Source organism: Protopterus annectens, chromosome 10.part0 (genome assembly GCF_019279795.1).
Source record: "Protopterus annectens isolate FY-2018-M chromosome 10.part0, PAN1.0, whole genome shotgun sequence".
Lineage (NCBI taxonomy): Eukaryota > Metazoa > Chordata > Ceratodontiformes > Protopteridae > Protopterus > Protopterus annectens.
In genome coordinates, this window is record NC_056744.1 from 1,837,907,054 (window position 1) to 1,837,933,721 (window position 26,668).

The 26,668-nt window shown below is 38.5% G+C and overlaps 1 protein-coding gene across 1 annotated transcript in view; it reads right to left on the bottom strand.

Annotated features, from left to right (window-relative positions):
- LOC122814091 (sulfotransferase 1C1-like) overlaps window positions 1-26,668 on the bottom strand; it is a 464,542-nt gene that overhangs the window by 142,335 nt on the left and 295,539 nt on the right. Inside the window, exon 5 of the mRNA XM_044086701.1 lies at window positions 3,004-3,130. Coding sequence (XP_043942636.1) covers window positions 3,004-3,130 — 127 coding nt within the window. The remainder of the gene's footprint in view (window positions 1-3,003; window positions 3,131-26,668) is intronic.

Sequence of the window (26,668 nt, forward strand, 5' to 3'; positions counted from 1 at the left end):
GCTCTAACATGTTTGGAAAAGAGTTTAAGGAAGTTCTCACTGATGTGAAAAAGAGGGAGAAGGAGGTCACCCCCTTATCATCATGTCTTTAACATCAAGATGTCAGTAGGCCACAAGCCCAAAAAGGAGCTTGTAAGGAACGAAACAGATCAAATCCCATTGCTCCAACCATGGGTTCCCCAACATAATAATAAACAAATCTTCAGCTTCAGCCATAGAACTAATTAATGTAAATGCACCTGCTTTTTGATACTGTTTAAGTACTGACCTTCTGACTTTAATCTCCTATTAGTCTAACAATATGCACATACTACTGTAAATACTACAGCTAAGATTTAAAGCTCACTGTTTACAATTATGATTTAATCCATGTTTTACCACTTGTATATGTAGTATACGTTTGTTAATCTGTCTCCACCAGTTATACTGAAACATACGTCATCACACTGCCACTGACTTAATGTTCGACATCTAGCCTAATATTGAAATTACTACTGTAATTTGTACCCAGGTCATGTCTGAAAAGAGTAAGCAGACTAGCTCAGTCACCCAGTTATCAAATTGCAAAATAAATAAAATAAATAATACAGTCATCAAAAGTCTGAGTACAACAGCAGAACGCCAATACCCCAGCCACCTTAAGGAGTTTGATTCCTTCTCAACCAACTTCCTGTGTCTGAGGAAGTGGGTAGGAAGAGATTTCATCTTACAAATTCAGGAGAGGTCTGTTTCAGATTAATGTTTTATTCAGCTGGAGCAGGGCCACACCTCGAATTTCACAAACATCTCAACCTTTTAGCGCAAGAAATCTGGACAAAGCCCAAAACAGTAGGGGGAGAAGGGCCCAAAACAGGGAGTGATTTTAAATATTGCTCTTATAAACTTAGAAAGTTTCTACAATAACAGGGTTTGTGTTAACATTCATTTTCTGAAGGATATGACATCAGCAACTCAAATGTGTGTCATTATTTAGTGACTTCAATTATCAGTGATTTGTCAGAAAGTCACAAATTTTATGAGAAACAGACTAAAAACATGAGGCAAAGATCCAGACATTCTGCAAAAATCTGGACAGTTGAGAAATATGACTTGGCCTCTGAGGCAAGAGTTTGTCACTTTGTCTCATAAGAATTCAGAAGAACCCGTCCCTCATCAAAGAACAGAGGTTTTCTTTTACTTCTAAGTTTGAGGTAACAACTCGAGGCTTTTATTTCAATCACCTACCCCATGGTCCATTATTTGCTGTACATATCAACATGAAATCTGTCTAGTGTCACTCATCTCAGAAATCTGGGTACTTATATATTTTCTTATCTGGGCAAAGAGCTACTTTCACCACAGTTTTGGGAGTCTAACAGTGACCAGGACCACAGGAACTGAGTATTGTTACTGTTCCATTCTATAGATAGGTGTGATACTGTCCCAATATACTCAGTCTCTTTACCGGTCCTAAACATAGGTCAGGTATAGTCCAAGGGAGGCTAAAGTGGGTCTGATAAGTCTGGTGAACAAGGAGAAGGCCTGGCTGCGGTTGATGGTCAGCTGTAAGGAGCCAAATCATGTTGTAAAAAAGGAATGGGGCAAAGGTTAACATGAAGGATTGTTTCTCCAGGACTTTCACAAAATGAGCTCTACAATACTTCTTTCTTTTTTTTTTTTTTTTTTTTTTTAAGATACTGCTGAAAGTCTACTACCAGGTGCCCTGACTCAAAGCCTTCAACACAAATGATAGTTAATTTCCTAAATTATTAGTGAAGGAGAACTTGAGTTGAAATTCTAAACTAAAAGCAAACAGGAATATACAAGTTGTGCATTTTTGCAAGAGCAACCTCACTCACCACACAATGATTTCCAGGTACTTGCATATTATCGCAACCACATTTCAGAACTGGCATACTTTGTTGTGTTTCCCAGAAAACGGGTTTGTTAAGCTTTAAAGGGATGTGTATGCAACTAAATAGGGATGTGTCCCTGACGGTTCGAGGCATGGGGAGAGGAAAATAACTTCAAATGTTGAACTCGTGTTAGGCGTGTGTCATTATTTTGGTGAACTCCACTTTGTCACACTGCATCGCAAATGCTGCCTTGCTGATGACAACCTCAGCAAAGGGAGGTTGCCCAGGAATATTCAGTGTGACTTCTAAGGGTCAGTAACCATCCCAAAAAAGATTCTTGCAAGAAATTCTGACTAAGGGGACAGTGATTCCTCAGGAAGTGATGCCTTTCTCCCCATCCAGATTCCTCGGCTGGGGGTGTTAAATGGTTATCCCACTTCAGACAGATAGTCCTGTGCATGACAAATTGTGTTGCCACAGCAGCCACTTACAGTACTACCAACAGGTGCTGCACATGCTGAATGATTCACATACACACACATACACACACACACACACACACACACACACACACACACACACACACACACACACACATCCCAGACATAGCAATCCCTTGCAGTGTGTACACCTAAATAGAATTGCAATGGGCCGGTAGCCTTTTGGCGAAGGTGGTGACTTGCATGAGTTTGATGAGGAACAATCAGTGACAAGCAGCACTCCTTCTAAGGCTGAAAAGGCCGTTACCAGGGAAGATGATTTCTCAACTTTTTCCGCTTCCAATATAAAAAGAAACACTCGCACACAACACTTTTGAAGACTTCATACACCCCTTCCTAGCTTAGAAGACCTCGTTTCACAGAAACATTACTGAAATGTGGTTGGGATAATATGTATTAATATACAACATGCATACAGTCTTCTCTAACACATAAAAAACAGATTTTTAAGCCTTTCCAGCAATGGAACACTTCTTCATTCTTGCTCAAAGCAAATCACATCCTATTAGTACACTTTATTCCTGGAAAACACTAAAGCTGGCATATTTAGCAATAAAAATAATGGTTCATAGCTTAGCAGACCTCGTTTCACAGAAACATTGAGCTTTCCGTGAGTACTGAAATGTGGTTGCGATAATACGTAAGTACCCTGTTATGCCAATACTTACTTTGCCCAGAGAGAAATTTCCAGAAATACTCATCCCATGTTCCAGGGTCTGGCTGGTCTCGGCACATTTTGTCAAAGAAGAAGAAGGATACAAGGTTATCCTTTGCATTTCGAGCCACATAGATAGCCTGTGTCAAAAAGAAAACAAGAAAAAAGAACATTAGAAACACAGTAATCCCTCTGTATACCATGCTCCTATAGATAGCTGAAGGGAGGAGTGTTTTTTTTCTGGCATAACAGTTGATATTTATTTCCTGGGGGAGGAGGGAAGTGATATGACCCAAGGTTTCTTTGTCATGGCTGCAAGATCCTAATTTGAATTCTGATTTCCAGCCACTGTGTGTGTAGCTTCTATGTCATGTCAGCATAAACTTTTTTATGTTACTGTGGTTTCATCTCACTTAACTAAAACCATGAGATCAAATGATTATAAGGGATTACTAAATTAATGCCCCTAGTGGAGCTTTTTAAGCCTAACTATGCTTCCTAAAAATAGTTGTTAGCTTTTGCTCCAATAGGATTTTGTGGGGGAAGGGGGGGTTATATAACTCAGGCATGAGTAGTCAAGCATTTACAAGGTACCTCTTTCTAATTAAGACATATGTCCCAGATCATCTGACCACACTAGTCAGTTTGTGTGTGTGTGTCTGCTTTACTTGAAAAGCTCCCACAGACTCTGCCATAGACTGCTGTGAGAGTTTAATTTTTTTTTGAAGTTTGTATTACTTCACTGCCTTCTCTTATTGCGAATATTGTGGTTATTTTCTAAGTGTGTTTACTTGTATTCTACTTCAAATTGCATATTTACATAAAATTCTACTTCAAATTGCATATTTACATAAACTAGTAAAGAGACCAGAGCTATGTCTCTTATGAGTCACACAGAAATTAGAAGAGGTCAATTAAGGTTAATTACCTGTGAACTGAGGGTGGAGCTAGCAACTAAACCTTCTATTTAAGGTGTAAAATAAAGTATTTCAAGGCTTTACTGAAAAGGCTCACTCAGACTGTAACATTGACTGCTGTGAGGGAAAGGTTTGTTTGTTTTGCTTTCTTGCAATTTGCATTGCTTCATTGCCTTCTTCTATTTTGTATATTTTGGTGTATTTTCTTTACATCATGTTTTACTTGTATTTTGCTTTAAACTGCATATTTAAACTAGGAAAGAAACCACAGCTGGTCTCATGTGAGTCACACAGAAATTACATTTTTTTCCCACCCTTCCACCTCAGAGCTGCTGTGTTTTTGAACTCACCTGTCTTGGTAATTGCCCACCCCTTATGTTAATTTGACCACATATTTTCTTCCCTCTACCCTTTCATTGGCTATTGTCAATAAGCACAAAATTATCATTTTGTAAAATCACTCCCCTTCAGCTATTTAAATTTATTGGCCATCCCACTGTATTCCATAGAACCAGAATACAAAGTGCCTACCCCTTCCAATCTATCTTACTCTTAAAATTAGTGCCTCTCCAGTTAGACAGCTAAAGCTTAAGTTAGTCCCTCTTTCATATCTAATTGCTTAGGCACACTGCATCTCTTAGGGTATAACGCAACATCTAGTCCAAAACCACCAATTACTGGAGAGCCCACATTCTGCCTCTCAGTGGTCATCTTGGGATTAGTGCTTCGGTTTTGCTCTTGGTGAGAGAAGGAGCACAAGGACAGTATTTTATGGAGACTGCTGACCACCAGAAACCCTAATAATTGCTTCATAGGTGACAGCTTGGACTTTGTGCTTATATTTTGCTCCTGGTGAGAGAAAGAGCAGAGGGCATTGATTCCTGACTATTTCTGATTGGGCAGTGAGTGTCTTTGTGTGACCTTCCTGATTGGTCTGGTTGCAATTCAAGTCATCTACCAGGAAAAGACCACAACAAACCTACAGACCCCTGCATCATCTGGGACAAGACAAGCCTACAGCCTCCTTCTCATCTTGGAATCGGTGCTGCTGTTTTGCTTCTAGTAAGAAAAGAAGCAAAATGGCATTGTATCCCAGCAGCATGAAGCTATGGTGAAACCAGCACTAGTAGTAGCCAGGCAGTAGCCAAACAGGTAAATCCCCTCTTTTCATCATTCTTGACAAAGCTAATTCCTTCTTTCTTTTCAGTATATATTGCTTGCAAAGCTACAGTATAACCTTGTTCAGAAAATCTCCCTAAATACTTCATCCATAAATCATCAGGATCTACTTATTAGTTTCCCCTCAAGTGTTTGGCAGTTCCCTGTATAGACAGAGACACCTTGAGTTGACATTTTGCCTGTAAAAGCACCCTTGACATTTCATCAATACCTAGCTGCACACAGAACAACTAGTTTTCGGTGACAAGCACTGCCCCCAGAGTTGCAAATCATATACTCCAGACATTACTTTATATTTTCACCGCAACCGTCTAATAAATAAAAAGGGACCTGTTACCATGGATATGAACTTCCCCACTATCTCTGTTACCAGCATGGTGATATGGGCATCCTAAGGCAATGTAGTCATTACCGCATGTTGACTGACAACCAGCTAATTCTCAAACAAGCTGATAAGGTATATGACAGATTTGATTTACTCAATGTCACTGGAGGCAAAACTCTCACATAAAATCACTCCTAATGGCAATCAGGTTGTCAGTAGTACACACGCTGCATCCATTAGACACAATTCAAAGCAAACACATAGACCTACATATGCTGAGGCACTTAAATACAACCACAATTGTACTCTTTCAAAACAACACCCACATCAACACATACAGCTACACCTCATAGATCATCTACTTCTAAGCCCATAAGGTAAGCCACCACAAAATCCAACATTCTAGTAATTGGAGACTCCATTGTGAGACACACTGATGCCCCTCTCACCAGGCTGAGTAAGGAGAAAGTCATAGTCAGTTACTTACCAGGGGCCAGAATCCATCATATTATGCACATACTCAGGTCATTGGACCACAAGTACTAGTATGATTCAATCATAGTCCAAGTGGGTGTAAATGACCAGAGATGTACCTCCCTACATCATATGAAGAGTGACATCATGGAGCTCTTGGAACATGTATCTCAGGCTGGCATAAGCCTAGCATTGAGCAGCATTTTACCTTCTCCAAGGATGAAGCCACAATACAAACAGAAGATGACTGACTTTAAGAATTGACATAGTTTCTGGTGTCATTCTAAGGGGTACAATATCTGTCAGCATGAAAGGAGATGGTCAACAGACCATGCTGTTTTGCCAGATATGGTCTGCACCTCTCCACTCTAGGCTTTTGAATATTAGATAAAATGTTGTCCTCCCCCATAGTGCCTTTTCAGGCAGTGCCAAATTGAAAGTACTTCCAACATAGCAAGTCGAACTCAAGAAAATCTAAAGGTGCTACTGCTCAATGCTAGGAGTCTAAACAAGAAACTCCACTCCCTACAAACTCTCCTCACCATAGAGAATGCTGATGTCTGTGCAGTCACTAAGACATAGTTTAAATCCGTGGACAGAACACCGGCAGTACAAGGTTACAATGCATTCTACACATATAGACCAGCTACTACAGACAGAGGCTACAGGTGAAGGTCTCTCAATTTCCTTCAGAAATAAATACACCTCAAACAGGAAAATGCACTTGAGCTTTTCCATGTTCAAATCACCATAGGCAAAATCCCATACCTCTTCCTTACAACCTATAGATCCCCCTCTATGATACAAAAAACCCATAATATATACTTAAGCTTACTGGAAACATTCACAATCCAAACCAATACCTTATTCATGGGTTCCTTTAATTACCCCAGTATTAACAGGGAGTCATATTCAACACCAAACTTGCAGGGACAGAGATTCCTGGATTTTGTAAACACAAACTCCTTGGACCAGATTATCAATATGCCATCTAGGGGTACGAACATACTGGATCTGGGTCTCACTAATATGGGAGAGTACTGCACACCCCTTAATATAATGTTTTCACTGGTAAGGTTAGACCACAAAATGGTTTCCACTGAAGTAAAAATAAAACCTGGAACCTCAGCTAACTCTAGAATGTTTAGGAATTAATCAAAGGCTAAATTCCAACTATTAAGTGATAACCTGGAAAAAGTTCAAGCCCCCATAATCCCTGAGAACATTGCTGCCTATACTGAACTGTTCACAGAAACCATATACAAGCATGTTAATGGCTGCATTGAGGCAGCTGTACCCAACAGAAGAAGTACAGAACGAACTCAAAAAACAAGCCACCCAGGCAAAATCTCAACATCAAAAGACTGTATAACAGGAGGAAGAAAATCATGACACACATTAGGAGGTGCAGCATCCAGCAGGATAAGAGCACCATCATCAAACTAAACAAACAACTCAGAGGACAAATAAAGTCTACCAAAGCCAAATTTGAGGTACATTTTGCCTCCCGTACCAAGGACATCCACAAAGCATTCTTTAGCTATGTCTGCAACCTCAAAAGCAATACACAATTGTGTGCAGAGCTCCTTGTTAATATAGTCACCTATACTGAGCCAGAAGATATAGCAAACCTACTGGCTGACAAATTCAGCTCTAACTTTATTCTTCCCTCCCTCCTCAGCTTCCACTCAGGAAATATAGTCAAATATATTACCCCCTACTCTCACTAGAGAACAAGTCCTTAATGCTCTCTCTAAGGCCAAGAACCCTGCATCAATGGATCCACACAATATCCCAGGATCCCAGCTAAATAGCAGGAAACATGCTCTCTCAGGCCATCTGGAATTGCTATGTAATTGCAGCCTCCAAACAGGCTTTGTACCTCATGAATGGAGAAGAGCAACAGTCAACCCTCTGCACAAAGGTGGACCATCTACAGACCCTGAAAACTACAGACCCATAAGTCTCAGTATTCTTATATGCAAATCCCCCCCCAACAGTGCTACCCCTGCACTGCCTCCCCATCCCCTAAGCCCCATCTCCAGCACTTAAACCTGCTGAATCTTCTACTCCCATACCCTTCACCTGCATCTTCAGAATTTAAACCTGCCCACTTTTCTACACCCATTCCCTTCATACCATCTCCAGAACTTAAACCTGCCAGATCTTCTACTCCCACCCCCTTCACCCCATTTCCAGCACTTAAACCTGCCGGCTCTTATACTCCCATCCCCTTCACCCCATCTCCAGCACTTAAACCTGCTGACTCTTCTACTCTCATTTTTTTGCCTTTGGGCTATAATAAAGTGTAAAATATATTGCTCTGTCTGCTTTCTGAATAAACTCAAAACTGCAATGGATAATCATAAATAACTTGTACAACAGTACAACGGAAATTGGTTCATGTCCCTGCTCCAAGCAGCTGACATACTCTTTGAGATTTGATTTTCACACACATCCACACTCCTGGGAAAGGCTGGCAAAGATTTATTAGCTATGCCCTTTCTGCCCAGACTATAAGGTGGTTACTGCCACCAGACACTCCAAAGCTGGCTACTCTAAGCCTCTTACAAGGGTACACAATTATACTGAGTGAAATTAATATTAGTAAAAATGGTAGTGTTTTGACAAATGCAGTAAGGCTTTCAGGAGTGGCCAAATAGTCACCAAATAGACATAAGTACTCTCAAAGTTTAAAATATTCAACAAAGGACAAGCCACAATGAACAGTTTAAATATATTTAACAATAAATAATACAAGAACATGAAAATACTAAACATCTATTTAGAATAAACACCAGAGTTTCAATCACAGGAAATATTAAAATAACACAGATGAATAGGTTCACAGACATATAGAAAAAACAGTACTTAACTAATATCACTATATTTTCCTGACTGATCTAAATAATTACTATTCCTTGGTCACTTACTACAGAAAGGCAAGATGAAGTAGAAAGGGACCTTCCTTGTCAGGTTCCAAAAACACAATGGTCTGAGACTTCAGTCTCATCTAGTATTAAAATATCATTACAGAGCTGGCTTACAGAATGACATTATACACATCTGGTCATATGACTTCTGGTTCCCATACCACCTCCCTGCCTAGAAGCTGTCAGGATTTAGCACATATGTATCAATAAAACTTACTCACAGAGCTTTGCTAAGATCTGTTGCAGCTGCTGGAATTCATAAAACAATTTCAAAGTTCTACTCTTTCAGAGTAGCAATTGCTTTACTGCTAAAGACAATACAGAAGGTGTCCTAGTACTTGTTTTTCCAGATATTTTGTCTCTGACTACAATCAGAACTGTAAGATACAATCTTTATGGCCTAAATTAAGTAATTTCATGTCTTACTATTTTTCAAAGTTAGCTGGGTTTAGATTAACCTCTTCTCTTCTAGTATCCTATTTACAACAGTACAACAGTACAGTCTGATATAAATGTTTATTTATTTTCTGTCCAGCAGACACACTGTTGATACATTTTTAACATAAGCAACTTTACAAATACATTTTCAACACAAGCATCTGTACAAATCAGTTTGATGTACAAATGACATATGATTCTTTACATTATTCCAGCTAGCTATGTTACATACCCACTGCCCTACTTCTGATGGCATGGCTGGCAATGCCTGACATCATCACACTCGCATTCCTTATCTTTTCCTCTTTCCTAGCTATCACCCCTCCTATTGGTGTCTACCTTCTAGCTCGTATTTCCCTCATTACCTTAGTACCTCTGATTTCTAGTTGCTTGCAGAGATCTTATGATATTTAAGAAAAACACACACATGCCATCTGTGATTTTGTGTGTGTCTGGGTTAGTAGCTGGCCCTGTACTAAAATCTCCCTTAATATTCGTCCTTTTCTGTGCCCCATGCTTCTGTCATGCTTCCTGCTTGCTTATTCAGTACATAACTAAATGTCCATTTCATTTTGCAATCCACCCTAGAAATAATCACCTTGCCCCAGTTCTCGGTTGTGTTACTATTCCTAGATAGGAGCGAGCTGCCCATCTGCTTAGGCAGTTCTCACCTTTTAAAGGCTTTTTTTCCCCTGAATGACTTCTCTGTCCTGGAACCTCTCCCACTTCATCCTTTCAGTGCAGCTTCCCCCTCCCTAAGCTAGTTGAACCTGTTCAGACTGATACGTACTCCCTTTATTTTCTCTGTCCAGACTGATATGTACTCCCTTTATTTTCCCTGTCCAGACTGATAAGTTCATAGGCTCATAGGTTGTTACTAGGCTATTACCCCAAGGGTCTTTATAAGCCTACCCATTAAATCCAAATATAATACTAGATGACAGATATTGTCTATGCCCAATGTTTTTCTAGCAAGGGCTACCCATGTCCAGGAAAGAAGCCAGGGCAATCCACAGCAGAAATTTACAGTTTCCCATCCAGTCATCCAGGTTGTGCTTAAACAGGGTCATGGAGGTGCTCTGCTTGATATAGATTGGAAACCTATTCCAGAGGAGTGGCAACCTCTGAGAGATGTATCTGTCTCTCCAGCAGGTCCAGTTTATGTCACAGGCTAGATTGAGATCCCTGGAACGGGTGACTCTAGTCCCATTTGACTTATGGATGTTCAGCACTTCCATTAGATTTTGGTCAGAGATAGCCCTGCAAAACAGAAACAAGTCACCTCTGATTAGTCTGTACACTACTGAATTCAGTGACAGCAACTTCGGTCTGTCCATATAAGACGTGCTGGAGACCCTGAATTTTTTTAGTTAAAAATCTCTGAGGTCTCTCAAGTTGCTGTAGGTGTCTGGTATGGTACATACCAAAGGAAGCATTATATTCAAATTATATTCAATGATGATGGAAGAGTACAAGGGAGTTATAACCTCATTTGTTCTTGAGATAAGGTGAATGATGTAGAATGCCTTCCTCATCACAGTAGACACATGGTGGTCAAAGTTGAGGTCACAGTCAATTGTGTTCCCAGGTCTCACTTCTGCATTGGTACTTAGGGAATTATTATTAATTTTATAATCAGCAGTGATTTTGTTTTTACTAAAAGGAATGATGATGCATTTTTTAGCATTTAGTTTAAGACCATAGCTTTGGCACCAGTCATTGGTCTCTGTAAGCCCCTTTTGAAGTACGCTGACATTGCTAGGGGATTCAATGATACCACCTAATTTGGAGTCATCCTCAAATTTGGTTAGCGACAGCCCCTCCGTTTTGCCCTGGACTTCTGAGAAGTATATGCCAAACAAGAGAGGACTCAGAATTGACCCTTGAGGGACCCCACTGGTAACAGGTCTGTGGGTAGAGATAAAGTTTACAACTTTGACTGAGTGTTGTCAATCTATGTGCAACCCACCCAACAACAAGGGGTTGATATTCAACTTGGTTAGTTTGTCAATGATGCCAAAATGTGGGATAATGTCAAAGGCCTTGGCCAAATAAAGATTGGCTGTGTGCATGGCTTTACCTCATCTATGGCTCTAGTCACATTCTCAAAGAAGTCCACAAGGTTTAGCAGGCATGACCTGCCTTTGACAAAATCAAACTGGGATGGATCCAGGGTTAAGATGTCACCTATATCCTTATTTATGAGGTTGATGATGATTTCTTCCATTGCATTACAGATGAGCCTGGTTAAACTTATGGGTCTATAGTTACCCGGGTCTGTTGCTGAGCCACTCTTGTGGCGGGGATAATAGTTGCTGTTTTCCATTAGGTGGGGACAAAGCCAGTACTCAGGCTGTGGTTGAATAGAGTGCCTAATGGAGCAACTAACTCATTTTAGAACATTAAGAATGCAGCCTGGAATGCTATCTGGTCCCATGGAGGCTGTGTTCTTGACCTTGGAGAGAAACTGATAATTATCCTGCCCAGACTGATACGTATTCCCTTTATTTTCCCTGTTCAGACTGATACGTATTTCCTTTATTTTCTCTGTCCAGTCTGATACAAATTCCCTTTATTTTTCCCTGTTCAGACTGATATGTACTCCCTTTATTTTCTCTGTCCAGACTGAAAAGTATTCCCTTTATTTTCCCTGTCCAGACAGATACGTTCTCCCTTTATTTTCCTGTTCGGACTGATACGTATTCCCTTTAATTTCTCTGTTCAGACTTATACGTACTCCCTTCATTTTCCCTGTTAAGACTGATACGTACTCCCTTTATTTTCCCTGTTCAGACTGATACATATTCCCTTTATTTTCCTGTTCAGACTGATACGTACTCCCTTTATTTTCCCTGTTCAGACTGATACGTATTCCCTTTATTTTCCCTGTTCAGACTGATACATATTCCCTTTATTTTCCTGTTCAGACTGATATGTACTCCCTTTATTTTCCTGTTCAGACTGATACGTACTCCCTTTATTTTCCCTGTTTGGACTGATACGTATTCCCTTTATTTTCCATGTTCAAACTGATACGTATTCCCTTTATTTTCCCTGTCCAAACTGATATAGTTTCCCTGTTCGGACTGATACGTACTCCCTTTATTTTCCCTGTTCAGACTGATACTTACTCCCTTTATTTTCTCTGTCCAGACTGATACGTACTCGCTTTATTTTCCCTGTTCGGACTGATACGTATTCCCTTTATTTTCCCTGTTCCGACAGATACGTACTCCCTTTATTTTCCCTATTCAGACTGATACTTATTCCCTTTATTTTCCCAGTTCAGACTGATACGTACTCCCTTTATTTTCCCTGTTCAGACTGATACGTACTCCCTTTATTTTCTCTGTTCAGACTGATACGTATTCCCTTTATTTTCTCTGTTCAGACTGATACGTACTCCCTTTATTTTCCCTGTTCAGACTGATACGTACTCCCATTATTTTCCCTGTTCAGACTGATGCGTATGCCCTTTATTTTCCCTGTTCAGACTGATACGTATTCCCTTTATTTTCCATGTTCAAACTGATACGTATTCCCTTTATTTTCCCTGTCCAAACTGATATAGTTTCCCTGTTCGGACTGATATGTACTCCCTTTACTTTCCTGTTCGAACTGATACGTATTCCCTTTATTTTTCCCTGTTCAGACTGATACGTACTTCCTTTATTTTCCTAGTCCAGACTGATATGTACTCCCTTTATTTTCTCTGTTCAGACTGATACGTATTCCCTTTATTTTCCCTGTTCAGACTGATATGTATTCCCTTTATTTTTCCTGCTCAGACTGATACGTACTTCCTTTATTTTCCCTGTCCAGACTGATACGTACTCCCTTTATTTTCCCTGTTCAGACTGATACGTATTCCCTTTATTTTCCTGTTCAGACTGATACGTACTCCCTTTATTTTCCCTGTTCAGACTGATACGTACTCCCTTTATTTTCCTGTTCAGACTGATACGTATTCCCTTTATTTTCCTGTTCAGACTGATACGTATTCCCTTTATTTTCCCTGTTCAGACTGATACGTATTCCCTTTATTTTCTCTGTTCGGACTGATACGTACTCCCTTTATTTTCCTGTTCAGACTGATACATATTCCCTTTATTTCCCCTGTTTGGACTGATACGTATTCCCTTTATTTTCCCTTTATTTTCCCTGTTCAGACTGATACGTATTCCCTTTATTTTCCCTGTTCAGACTGATACGTATTCCCTTTATTTTCCTGTTCAGACTGATACGTATTCCCTTTATTTTCCCTGTCCAGACTGATACATATTCCCTTTATTTTCCCTGTTCAGACTGATACGTATTCCCTTTATTTTCCTGTTCAGACTGATACGTATTCCCTTTATTTTCCCTGTTCAGACTGATACGTATTCCCTTTATTTTCCCTGTTCAGACTGATACGTATTCCCTTTATTTTCCCTGTTCAGACTGATACGTACTCCCTTTATTTTCCCTGTTCAGACTGATACATACTCCCTTTATTTTCCCTGTTCAGACTGATACGTACTCCCTTTATTTTCCTGTTCAGACTGATACGTATTCCCTTTATTTTCCCTGTTCAGACTGATACATACTCCCTTTATTTTCCCTGTTCAGACTGATATGTATTCCCTTTATTTTCCCTGTTCAGACTGATACGTATTCCCTTTATTTTCCCTGTTCAGACTGATACGTATTCCCTTTATTTTCCCTGTTCAGACTGATACATATTCCTTATATTTTCCATGTTCAGACTGATATGTACTCCCTTTATTTTCCTGTTTGGACTGATACGTATTCCCTTTATTTTCCTGTTCGGACTGATACGTATTCCCTTTATTTTCCCTGTTCAGACTGATACGTATTCCCTTTATTTTCCCTGTTCAGACTGATACGTACTCCCTTTATTTTCCCTGTTCAGACTGATACGTATTCCCTTTATTTTCCCTGTTCAGACTGATACGTATTCCCTTTATTTTCCCTGTTCAGACTGATACGTACTCCCTTTATTTTCCCTGTTCAGACTGATACGTATTCCCTTTATTTTCCCTGTTCAGACTGATACATATTCCCTTTATTTTCCTGTTCAGACTGATACGTACTCCCTTTATTTTCCCTGTTCAGACTGATACGTACTCCCTTTATTTTCCTGTTCAGACTGATACGTACTCCCTTTATTTTCCCTGTTCAGACTGATACGTATTCCCTTTATTTTCCTGTTCAGACTGATACGTATTCCCTTTATTTTCCCTGTTCAGACTGATACGTATTCCCTTTATTTTCCCTGTTCAGACTGATACGTATTCCCTTTATTTTCCTGTTCAGACTGATACGTATTCCCTTTATTTTCCTGTTCAGACTGATACGTACTCCCTTTATTTTCCCTGTTCAGACTGATACGTATTCCCTTTATTTTCCTGTTCAGACTGATACTTACTCCCTTTATTTTCCCTGTTCAGATTAATATGTACTCCTTTTATTTTCCCTGTTCAGACTGATACGTGTTCCCTTTATTTTCCCTGCTCAGACTGATATGTACTCCCATTATTTTCCTGTTCAGACTGATATGTACTCCCTTTATTTTCCCTGTTCAGACTGATACATATTCCCTTTATTTTCCCTGTTCAGACTGATATGTACTCCCTTTATTTTCCCTGTTCAGACTGATACGTACTCCCTTTATTTTCCCTGTTCAGACTGATACGTACTCCCTTTATTTTCCTGTTCAGACTGATACGTACTCCCTTTATTTTCCTGTTCAGACTGATACGTATTCCCTTTATTTTCCCTGTTCAGACTGATACGTACTCCCTTTATTTTCCCTGTTCAGACTGATACATATTCCCTTTATTTTCCCTGTTCAGACTGATATGTACTCCTTTATTTTCCATGTTCGGACTGATACGTACTCCCTTTATTTTCCCTGTTCAGACTGATACGTATTCCCTTTATTTTCCCTGTTCAGACTGATACGTATTCCCTTTATTTTCCTGTTCAGACTGATACGTATTCCCTTTATTTTCCCTGTTCAGACTGATACGTACTCCCTTTATTTTCCCTGTTCAGACTGATACGTATTCCCTTTATTTTCCCTGTTCAGACTGATACGTATTCCCTTTATTTTTCCCTGTTCGGACTGATACGTACTGCCTTTATTTTCCCTGTTCAGACTGATACGTATTTGCTTTATTTTCCCTGTTCAGACTGATACGTAATCCCTTTATTTTCCCTGTTCAGACTGATACTTATTCCCTTTATTTTCCCAGTTCAGACTGATACGTACTCCTTTTATTTTCCCTGTTCAGACTGATACATACTCCCTTTATTTTCCCTGTTCAGATTGAGATGTACTCCCTTTATTTTCCCTGTTCAGACTGATACGTATTCCCTTTATTTTTCCTGTTTAAACTGATACGTACTGTCTTTATTTTTCCCTGTTCAGACTGATACGTACTCCTTTTATTTTCCCTGCCCAGTCTGATACATATTCCCTTTATTTTCCCTGTTCAGACTGATACGTACTCCCTTTCTTTTCCCTGTCCAGGCTGATACACATTCCCTTTATTTTCCCTGTTTAGACTGATACGTATTCCCTTTATTTTTCCTGCTCAGTCTGATACGTACTCCCTTTATTTTCCCTGTTCAGACTGATACGTATTCCCTTTATTTTTCCCTGTTCGGACTGATACGTACTCCCTTTATTTTCTCTGTTCAGACTGATATGTTTTCCCTTTATTTTCCCTGTTCAAACTGATATGTACTCCCTTTATTTTCCTGTTCCGACTGATACGTATTCCCTTTATTTTCCCTGTTCAGACTGATACGTATTCTCTTTATTTTCCCAGGCCAGACTGATACGTACTCCCTTTATTTTCTCTGTCCAGACTGATACGTACTCCCTTTTTTTTCCCTGTTCAGACTGAAACGTATTCCCTTTATTTTCCCTGTTCAGACTGATACGTCCTCCCTTTATTTTCCCTGTTTGGACTGATACGTACACCCTTTATTTTCCCTGTTCAGACTGATACGTATTCCCTTTAATTTCACTGTTCAGACTGATACGTACTCCCTTTATTTTCCCTGTCCAGACTGATACGTACTCCCTTTATTTTCCCTGTTCAGACTGATACGTAGTCCCTTTATTTTCCCTGTTCAGACTGATAATTATTCCCTTTATTTTCCCTGTTTGGACTGATACGTACTTCCTTTATTTTCCCTGTACGGACTGATACTTACTCCCTTTATTTTCCCTTTCCAAACTGATACGTATTCCCTTTATTTTCCCTGTTCGGACTGATACGTATTCCCTTTATTTTCCCTGTTCAGACTGATACGTACTCCCTTTATTTTCCCTGTTCAGACTGATATGTATTCCCTTTATTTTCCCTGTTCAGACTGATACGTACTCCCTTTATTTTCCCTGCCCAGTCTGATACGTAATCCCTTTTTTTTCCCTGTCCAGGCTGATACACATTCCCTTTATTTTCCCTGTTCAGACTGATACGTATTCCCTTTATTTTTCCTGCTCAGTCTGATACATACTCCCTTTATTTTCCCTGTTCAGACTGATAAGTATTCCCTTTATTTTTCCTGTTCAAACTGATACGTACTGTCTTTATTTTTCCCTGTTCGGACTGATACGTACTCCCTTTATTTTCCCTGTTCGGACTGATACGTACTGCCTTTAGTTTCTATGTTCCGACTGATATGTACTCCCTTTATTTTCCTGTTCAGACTGATACATATTCCCTTTATTTTTCCTGTTCGGACTGATACATACTCCCTTTATTTTCCCTATTCAGACAGATATGTACTCCCTCTATTTTCCCTGTTCCGACTGATACGTATTCCCTTTATTTTCCCTGTTCAGACTGATACGTATTCTCTTTATTTTCCCAGGCCAGACTGATACATGCTCCCTTTATTTTCTCTGTCCAGACTGATACGTACTCCCTTTTTTTTCCCTGTTCAGACTGAAACGTATTCCCTTTATTTTCGCTGTTCAGACTGATACGTCCTCCCTTTATTTTCCCTGTTCAGACTGATACGTCCTCCCTTCATTTTCCCTGTTCAGACTGATACGTATTCCCTTTAATTTCACTGTTCAGACTGATACGTACTCCCTTTATTTTCCCTGTCCAGATTGATACGTACTCCCTTTATTTTCCCTGTTCAGACTGATACGTAGTCCCTTTATTTTCCCTGTTTAGACTGATAATTATTCCCTTTATTTTCACTGTTTGGACTGATACGTACTTCCTTTATTTTCCCTGTTCGGACTGATACTTACTCCCTTTATTTTCCCTTTCCAAACTGATACGTATTCCCTTTATTTTCCCTGCGTAGACTGATACGTACTCCCTTTATTTTCCCGGTTCAGACTGATACGTATTCCCTTTATTTTCCCTGTTCAGACTGATACGTATTCCCTTTATTTTCCCTGTCCAGACTGATACGTATTCCCTTTATTTTCCCTGTTCAGACTGATACGTATTCCCTTTATTTTCCCTGTTCAGACTGATATGTACTCCCTTTATTTTCCCTGTTCAGACTGATACGTATTCCCTTTATTTTCCCTGTTCAGACTGATACTTACTCCCTTCAGTTTCCCTGTTCGGAGTGATATGTACTCCCTTCATTTTCCTGTTCAGACTGATACGTATTCCCTTTATTTTCCCTATCCAAACTGATAAGTACTCCCTTCAGTTTCCCTCTTCGGACTGATATGTACTCTCTTTATTTTCCCAGTCCAGACTGATGCATATTCCCTTTATTTTCCCTGTTCAAACTGATATGTGCTCCCTTTATTTTCCTGTTCAGACTGATACGTACTCCCTTTATTTTCCCTGCCCAGTCTGATACGTAATCCCTTTTTTTTCCCTGTCCAGGCTGATACTTATTCCCTTTATTTTCCCTGTTCAGACTGATATGTACTCCCTTTATTTTCTCTGTCCAGACTGATACGTACTCGCTTTATTTTCCCTGTTCAGACTGAAACGTATTCCCTTTATTTTCCGTGTTCAGACTGATACGTATTCCCTTTATTTTCCCTGTTCAGACTGATACTTATTCCTTTTATTTTCTTTGTTCAGACTGATACGTACTCCCTTTATTTTCCCTGTCCAGACTGATACGTATTCCCTTTATTTTTCCCTTTTCGGACTGATGCGTACTGCCTTTTTTTTCCCTGTTCGGACTGATACGTACTCCCTTTATTTTCCCTGTTGAGACTGATACGTATTCCCTTTATTTTCCCAGTCCAGACTGATACGTTTTCCCTTTATTTTTCCCTGTTCGGACTGATACGTACTGCCTTTATTTTCCTTGTTCAGACTGATACGTACTCCTTTTATGTTTTTTTTTTCCAGACTGATATGTTCTCCCTTTATTTTTCCTGTTCAAACTGATACGTATTCCCTTTATTTTCCCTGTTCAGACTGATACGTACTCCCTTTATTTTCCCTGTTCAGACTGATACGTATTCCCTTTATTTTCCCTGTCCAGACTGATACGTATTCCCTTTATTTTCCCTGTTCGGACTGATACGTACTGCCTTTATTTTCCCTGTTCGGACTGATACGTATTCCCTTTATTTTCTCTGTCCAGACTGATACGTTTTCCTTTTATTTTCCCTATTCAAACTGATACGTACTCCCTTTATTTTCCTGTTCAGACTGATACATATTCCCTTTATTTTTCCTGTTCGGCCTGATACATACTCCCTTTATTTTCCCTATTCAGATAGATACGTACACCCTCTATTTTCCCTGTTCTGACTGATACGTATTCCCTTTATTTTCTCTGTTCATACAGATACGTATTCTCTTTATTTTCCCAGGCCAGACTGATACGTACTCCCTTTATTTTCTCTGTCCAGACTGATACGTACGCCCTTTTTTTTCCCTGTTCAGACTGATACGTATTCCCTTTATTTTCCCTGTTCAGACTGATACGTCCTCCCTTTATTTTCCCTGTTTGGACTGATATGTACACCCTTTATTTTCCCTGTCCAGACTGATACATATTCCTCTTAATTTGACTGTTCAGACTGATACGTATTCCCTTTATTTTCCCTGTTCAGACTGATACGTACTCCCTTTATTTTCCCTGTTCAGACTGATACTTACTCCCTTTATTTTCCCTGTTCAGACTGATAATTATTCCCTTTATTTTCCCTGTTTGGACTGATACGTACTTCCTTTATTTTCCCTGTTCTGACTGATAATTACACCCTTTATTTTCCCTGTCCAGACTGATACATATTCCCTTTATGTTCCCTGTTCAGACTGATAAGTATTCCCTTTATTTTCCCTGTTCAGACTGATACGTACTCCATTTATTTTCCCAGTCCAGACGGATGCGTATTCCCTTTATGTTCCCTGTTCAGACTGATAAGTATTCCTTTTATTTTCCCTGTCCAGACTGATACGTACTATCTTTATTTTCCCTGTTCGGACTGATACGTATTCCCTTTATTTTCCCTGTTCAGACTGATACGTACTCCCTTTATTTTCCCTGTTCAGACTGATACATACTCCCTTTATTTTCCCTGTTCGGACTGATAGGTACTCCCTTTATTTTCCCTGTTCGGACTGATACGTATTCCCTTTATTTTCTGTGTTCAGACTGATACGTATTCCCTTTATTTTCCCTGTTCAGACTGATGCTTATTCCCTTTATTTTCCCTGTTCATACTGATACATATTCCCTTTATTTTCCCTGTTCAGACTGATACGTATTCCCTTTATTTTCCTAGTTCAGACTGATACGTATTTCCTTTATTTTCCCTGTTCAGACTGATATGTACTCCCTTTATTTTCCTGTTTAGACTGATACGTACTCCCTTTATTTTCCCTGCCCAGTCTGATACGTAATCCTTTTTTTTCCCTGTCCAGACTGATACGTATTCCCTTTATTTTCCCTCTTCAGACTGATACGTACTCCCCTTATTTTCCCTGTTCAGACTGATACGTACTCCTTTTATTTATTTTTTTTCCAGACTGATACATACTCCCTTTATTTTTCCTGTTCAAACTGATACGTACTGTCTTTATTTTTCCCTGTTTGGACTGATATGTACTCCCTTTATTTTCCCTGTTCGGACTGATACATATTCCCTTTATTTTCCCTGTCCAGACTGATACGTATTCCCTTTATTTTTCCCTGTTCGGACTGATGCGTACTGCCTTTATTTTCCCTGTTCAGACTGATACATACTCCCTTTATTTTCCCTGTTTGGACTGATACGTATTCCCTTTATTTTCCCTGTCCAGACTGATATGTATTCCCTTTATTTTTCCCTGTTCTGACTGATACATACTGCCTTTATTTTCCCTGTTCAGACTGATACGTACTCCTTTTATTTTTTTTTTTCCAGACTGATACGTACTCCCTTTATTTTTCCTGTTCAAACTGATACGTACTGTCTTTATTTTCCCTGTTCGGACTGATACGTACTCCCTTTATTTTCCCTGTTCAGACTGATACGTATTCCCTTTATTTTCCCTGTCCAGACTGATACGTATTCCCTTTATTTTTCCCTGTTCAGACTGATACGTACTGCCTTTATTTTCCTGTTCGGACAGATACGTATTCCCTTTATTTTCTCTGTCCAGGCTGCTACGTTTTCCCTTTATTTTCCCTATTCAAACTGATACGTACTCCCTTTAGTTTCCCTGTTCGGACTTATATGTACTCCCTTTATTTTCCTGTTCAGACTGATACATATTCCCTTTATTTTTCCTGTTCGGACTGATACATACTCCCTTTATTTTCCCTATTCAGATAGATACGTACTCCCTCTATTTTCCCTGTTCCGACTGATACGTATTCCCTTTATTTTCCTTGTTCAGACTGATACGTATTCTCTTTATTTTCCCAGGCCAGACAGATACGTATTCCCTTTATTTTCCCTGTTTGGACTGATACGTACTCCCTTTTTTTCCCCTGTTCAGACTGATACGTATTCCCTTTATTTTCCCTGTTCAGACTGATATGTCCTCCCTTTATTTTCCCTGTTTGGACTGATACGTACACCCTTTATTTTCCCTTTTCAGACTGATATGTATTCCTCTTAATTTGCCTGTTCAGACTGATACGTATTCCCTTTATTTTCCCTGTTCAGACTGATGCATTCTCCCTTTAATTTCCCTGATCACACTGATACATACTCCCTTTATTTTCCCAGTCCAGACTGATAATTATTCCCTTTATTTTCCCTGTTCAGACTGATATGTACTCCCTTTATTTTCCTGTTCAGACTGATACGTACTCCCTTTATTTTCCCTGCCCAGTCTGATACGTAGTCCCTTTTTTTTCCCTGTCCAGGCTAACACGTATTCCCTTTATTTTCCCTGTTCAGACTGAAACGTACTCCCCTTATTTTCCCTGTTCAGACTGATACGTACTCCTTTTATTTTATTTTTTTCCAGACTGATACATACTCCCTTTATTTTTCCTGTTCAAACTGATACGTACTGTCTTTATTTTTCCCTGTTTGGAATGATACGTACTCCCTTTATTTTCCCTGTTCGGACTGATACGTATTCCCTTTATTTTCCCTGTCCAGACTGATACGTATTCCCTTTATTTTTCCCTGTTCGGACTGATACGTACTGCCTTTATTTTCCCTGTTTGGACTGATACGTACTCCCTTTATTTTCCCTGTTCGGACAGATACGTATTCCCTTTATTTTCCCTGTCCAGACTGATACGTATTCCCTTTATTTTTCCCTCTTCGGACTGATACGTACTGCCTTTATTTTCCCTGTTCAGACTGATACGTACTCCTTTTATTTTTTTTTTCCAGACTGATACGTACTCCCTTTATTTTTCCTGTTCAAACTGATACGTACTGTCTTTATTTTTCCCTGTTCGGACTGATACGTACTCCCTTTATTTTCCCTGTTCGGACTGATACGTATTCCCTTTATTTTCCCTGTCCAGACTGATACGTATTCCCTTTATTTTTCCCTGTTCGGACTGATACGTACTCCCTTTATTTTCCCTGTTCGGACAGATACGTATTCCCTTTATTTTCTCTGTCCAGACTGATATGTTTTCCCTTTATTTTCCCTATTCAAACTGATACGTACTCCCTTTAGTTTCCCTGTTCGGACTGATATGTACTCCCTTTATTTTCGTGTTCAGACTGATACATATTCCCTTTATTTTTCCTGTTCGGACGGATACATACTCCCTTTATTTTCCCTATTCAGATAGATACGTACTCCCTCTATTTTCCCTGTTCCAACCGATACGTATTCCCATTATTTTCTCTGTTCATACTGATACGTACTCCCTTTATTTTCCCAGTCCAGACTGATGTGTATTCCCTTTATTTTCCCTGTTCAGACTGATAAGTATTCCCTTTATTTTCCCTGTTCAGACTTATACGTACTCCCTTTATTTTCCCAGTCCAGACTGATGCGTATTCCTTTTATGTTCCCTGTTCAGACTGATACATATTCCCTTTATTTTCACTGTCCATACTGATACGTATTCCCTTTATTTTCCCTGTTCAGACTGATACGTACTTCCTTTATTTTCCCTGTACGGACTGATAGGTACTCCCTTTATTTTCCCTGTTCGGACTGATACGTATTCCCTTTATTTTCTGTGTTCATACTGATACGTATTCCCTTCGTTTTCCCTGTTCAGACTGATAAGTATTCCCTTTATTTTCCCTGTCCAGACTGATACGTACTCCCTTTATTTTCCCTGTTCAGACTGCCGCTTATTCCCTTTATTCTCCCTGTTCAGACTGATACATATTCCCTTTATTTTCACTGTCCAGACTGATACATATTCCCTTTATTTTCCCTGTTCAGACTGATACTTACTCCCTTCAGTTTCCCTGTTCGGACTGATATGTAGTCCCTTTATTTTCCTGTTTGGACTGATACGTATTACCTTTATTTTCCCTGTCCAAACTGATAAGTACTCCCTTCAGTTTCCCTGTTCGGACTGTTATGTACTCTCTTTATTTTCCCAGTCCAGACTGATACGTACTCGCTTTATTTTCCCTTTTCAGACTGATACATATTCCGTTTATTTTCCCTGCTCAGACTGATACGTATTCCCTTTATTTTCCCTGTCCAGACTGATATGTATTCCCTTTATTTTCCCTGTTCAGACTGATATGTATTCCTTTTATTTTCCTTGTTCAGACTGATACAAATTCCCTTTATTTTTTCTGTTCAGACTGAGACGTATTCCCTTTATTTTCCCTGTTCAGACTGATACATATTCCCTTTATGTTCCCTATTTGGACTGATACGTACTCCCTTTATTTTCCCTGTTCAGACTGATACGTATTCCCTTTATTTTCCCAGTTCAGTCTGATACGTATTCCCTTTATTTTCCCTGTTCAGACTGATAAGTACTCCCTTTATTTTCCCTGTTCAGACTGATACGTATTCCCTTTATTTTCCCAGTTCAGACTAATATGTATTCCCTTTATTTTCCCTGTTCAGACTGATATGTACTCCCTTTATTTTCCTCTTCAGACTGATATGTACTCCCTTTATTTTCCCTGCCCAGTCTGATACGTAATCCCTTTTTTTTCCCTGTCCAGGCTGATACGTGCTCCCTTTATTTTCCCTGTTCAGACTGATACGTACTCCATTTATTTATTTTTTTCCAGACTGATACGTACTCCCTTTATTTTTCCTGTTCAAACTATGGGGGCTGGTTCTTTTGTGTTCTTGTAAAAAAAAAAAAAAAAAAAAAGTTGTTGTTCTGGTCTTTGGTGCAGGCTGGAGAAGTTGTTTGACTGCAACTGAGCTACAAAATATAAGTATCTTTTGATTATTTTAACAGATTACTGTTTTTATAATTTAATATATATAAAGCACTTTGTCTATTCAGAATCTTCAGAAATCTTTATCTGTTTAAAAACTTATCTGTAGTGCTTGTTGTCTTGGCTATTGTATAAACTGAAATATTTACTCTGTGGGGGCTGGTTCTTTTGTGTTCTTGTAAAAAAAAAAAAAAAAAAAAAAAAAAGTTGTTGTTCTGGTCTTTGGTGCAGGCTGGAGAAGTTGTTTGACCGCAACTGAGCTACAAAATATAAGTATCTTTTGATTATTTTAACAGATTACTGTTTTTATAATTTAATATATATAAAGCACTTTGTCTATTCAGAATCTTCAGAAATCTTTATCTGTTTAAAAACTTATCTGCAGTGCTTGTTGTCTTAGGCTATTGTATAAACTGAAACATTTACTCTGTGTAATTATCTCTTGGCTAGTGGGGGCTGGTTCTTTTGTGTTCTTGTAAAAAAAAAAAAAGTTGTTGTTCTGGTCTTTGGTGCAGGCTGGAGAAGTTGTTTGACCGCAACTGAGCTACAAAATATAAGTATCTTTTGATATTTTAACAGATTACTGTTTTTATAATTTAATATATATAAAGCACTTTGTCTATTCAGAATCTTCAGAAATCTTTATCTGTTTAAAAACCTATCTCTAGTGCTTGTTGTCTTAGGCTATTGTATAAACTGAAACATTTACTCTGAATAATTATCTCTTGGCTAGTAGGGGCTCGTTCTTTTGTGTTCTTTTAAAAAAAAAAAAAAGTTGTTGTTCTGGTCTTTGGTGCAGGCTGGAGAAGTTGTTTGACCGCAACTGAGCTACAAAATATAAGTATCTTTTGATTATTTTAACAGATTACTGTTTTTATAATTTAATATATATAAAGCACTTTGTCTATTCAGAATCTTCAGAAATCTTTATCTGTTTAAAAACTTATCTGTAGTGCTTGTTGTCTTAGGCTATTGTATAAACTGAAACATTTACTCTGTGTAATTATCTCTTGGCTAGTGGGGGCTGGTTCTTTTGTGTTCTTGTAAAAAAAAAAAAGTTGTTGTTCTGGTCTTTGGTGCAGGCTGGAGAAGTTGTTTGACCGCAACTGAGCTACAAAATATAAGTATCTTTTGATTATTTTAACAGATTACTGTTTTTATAATTTAATATATATAAAGCACTTTGTCTATTCAGAATCTTCAGAAATCTTTATCTGTTTAAAAACTTATCTGTAGTGCTTGTTGTCTTAGGCTATTGTATAAACTGAAACATTTACTCTGTGTAATTATCTCTTGGCTAGTGGGGGCTGGTTCTTTTGTGTTCTTGTAAAAAAAAAAAAATAAATAAATAAAAGTTGTTGTTCTGGTCTTTGGTGCAGGCTGGAGAAGTTGTTTGACCGCAACTGAGCTACAAAATATAAGTATCTTTTGATATTTTAACAGATTACTGTTTTTATAATTTAATATATATAAAGCACTTTGTCTATTCAGAATCTTCAGAAATCTTTATCTGTTTAAAAACTTATCTGTAGTGCTTGTTGTCTTAGGCTATTGTATAAACTGAAACATTTACTCTGTGTAATTATCTCTTGGCTAGTGGGGGCTGGTTCTTTTGTGTTCTTGTAACAAAAAAAAAAAAAAAAAAAAGTTGTTGTTCTGGTCTTTGGTGCAGGCTGGAGAAGTTGTTTGACCGCAACTGAGCTACAAAATATAAGTATCTTTTGATTATTTTAACAGATTACTGTTTTTATAATTTAATATATATAAAGCACTTTGTCTATTCAGAATCTTCAGAAATCTTTATCTGTTTAAAAACTTATCTGTAGTGCTTGTTGTCTTAGGCTATTGTATAAACTGAAACATTTACTCTGTGTAATTATCTCTTGGCTAGTGGGGGCTGGTTCTTTTGTGTTCTTGTAAAAAAAAAAAAAAAAAAAAAGTTGTTGTTCTGGTCTTTGGTGCAGGCTGGAGAAGTTGTTTGACCGCAACTGAGCTACAAAATATAAGTATCTTTTGATTATTTTTATAGATTACTGTTTTTATAATTTAATATATATAAAGCACTTTGTCTATTCAGAATCTTCAGAAATCTTTATCTGTTTAAAAAACTTTCAGAATCTCTAGTGCTTGCTGCCTTAGGCTATTATATAAACTGAAACATTTACTCTGTGTAATTATCTCTTGGCTAGTGGGGGCTGGTTCTTTTGTGTTCTTGTAAAAAAAAAAAAAAAGTTGTTGTTCTGGTCTTTGGTGCAGGCTGGAGAAGTTGTTTGACCGCAACTGAGCTACAAAATATAAGTATCTTTTGATTATTTTAACAGATTACTGTTTTTATAATTTAATATATATAAAGCACTTTGTCTATTCAGAATCTTCAGAAATCTTTATCTGTTTAAAACTTATCTGTAGTGCTTGTTGTCTTAGGCTATTGTATAAACTGAAACATTTACTCTGTGTAATTATCTCTTGGCTAGTGGGGGTTGTTCTTTTGTGTTCTTGTAAAAAAAAAAAAAAAAAAAAAGTTGTTGTTCTGGTCTTTGGTGCAGGCTGGAGAAGTTGTTTGACCAAGAACTGAGCTACAAAATATAAGTATCTTTTGATTATTTTAACAGATTACTGTT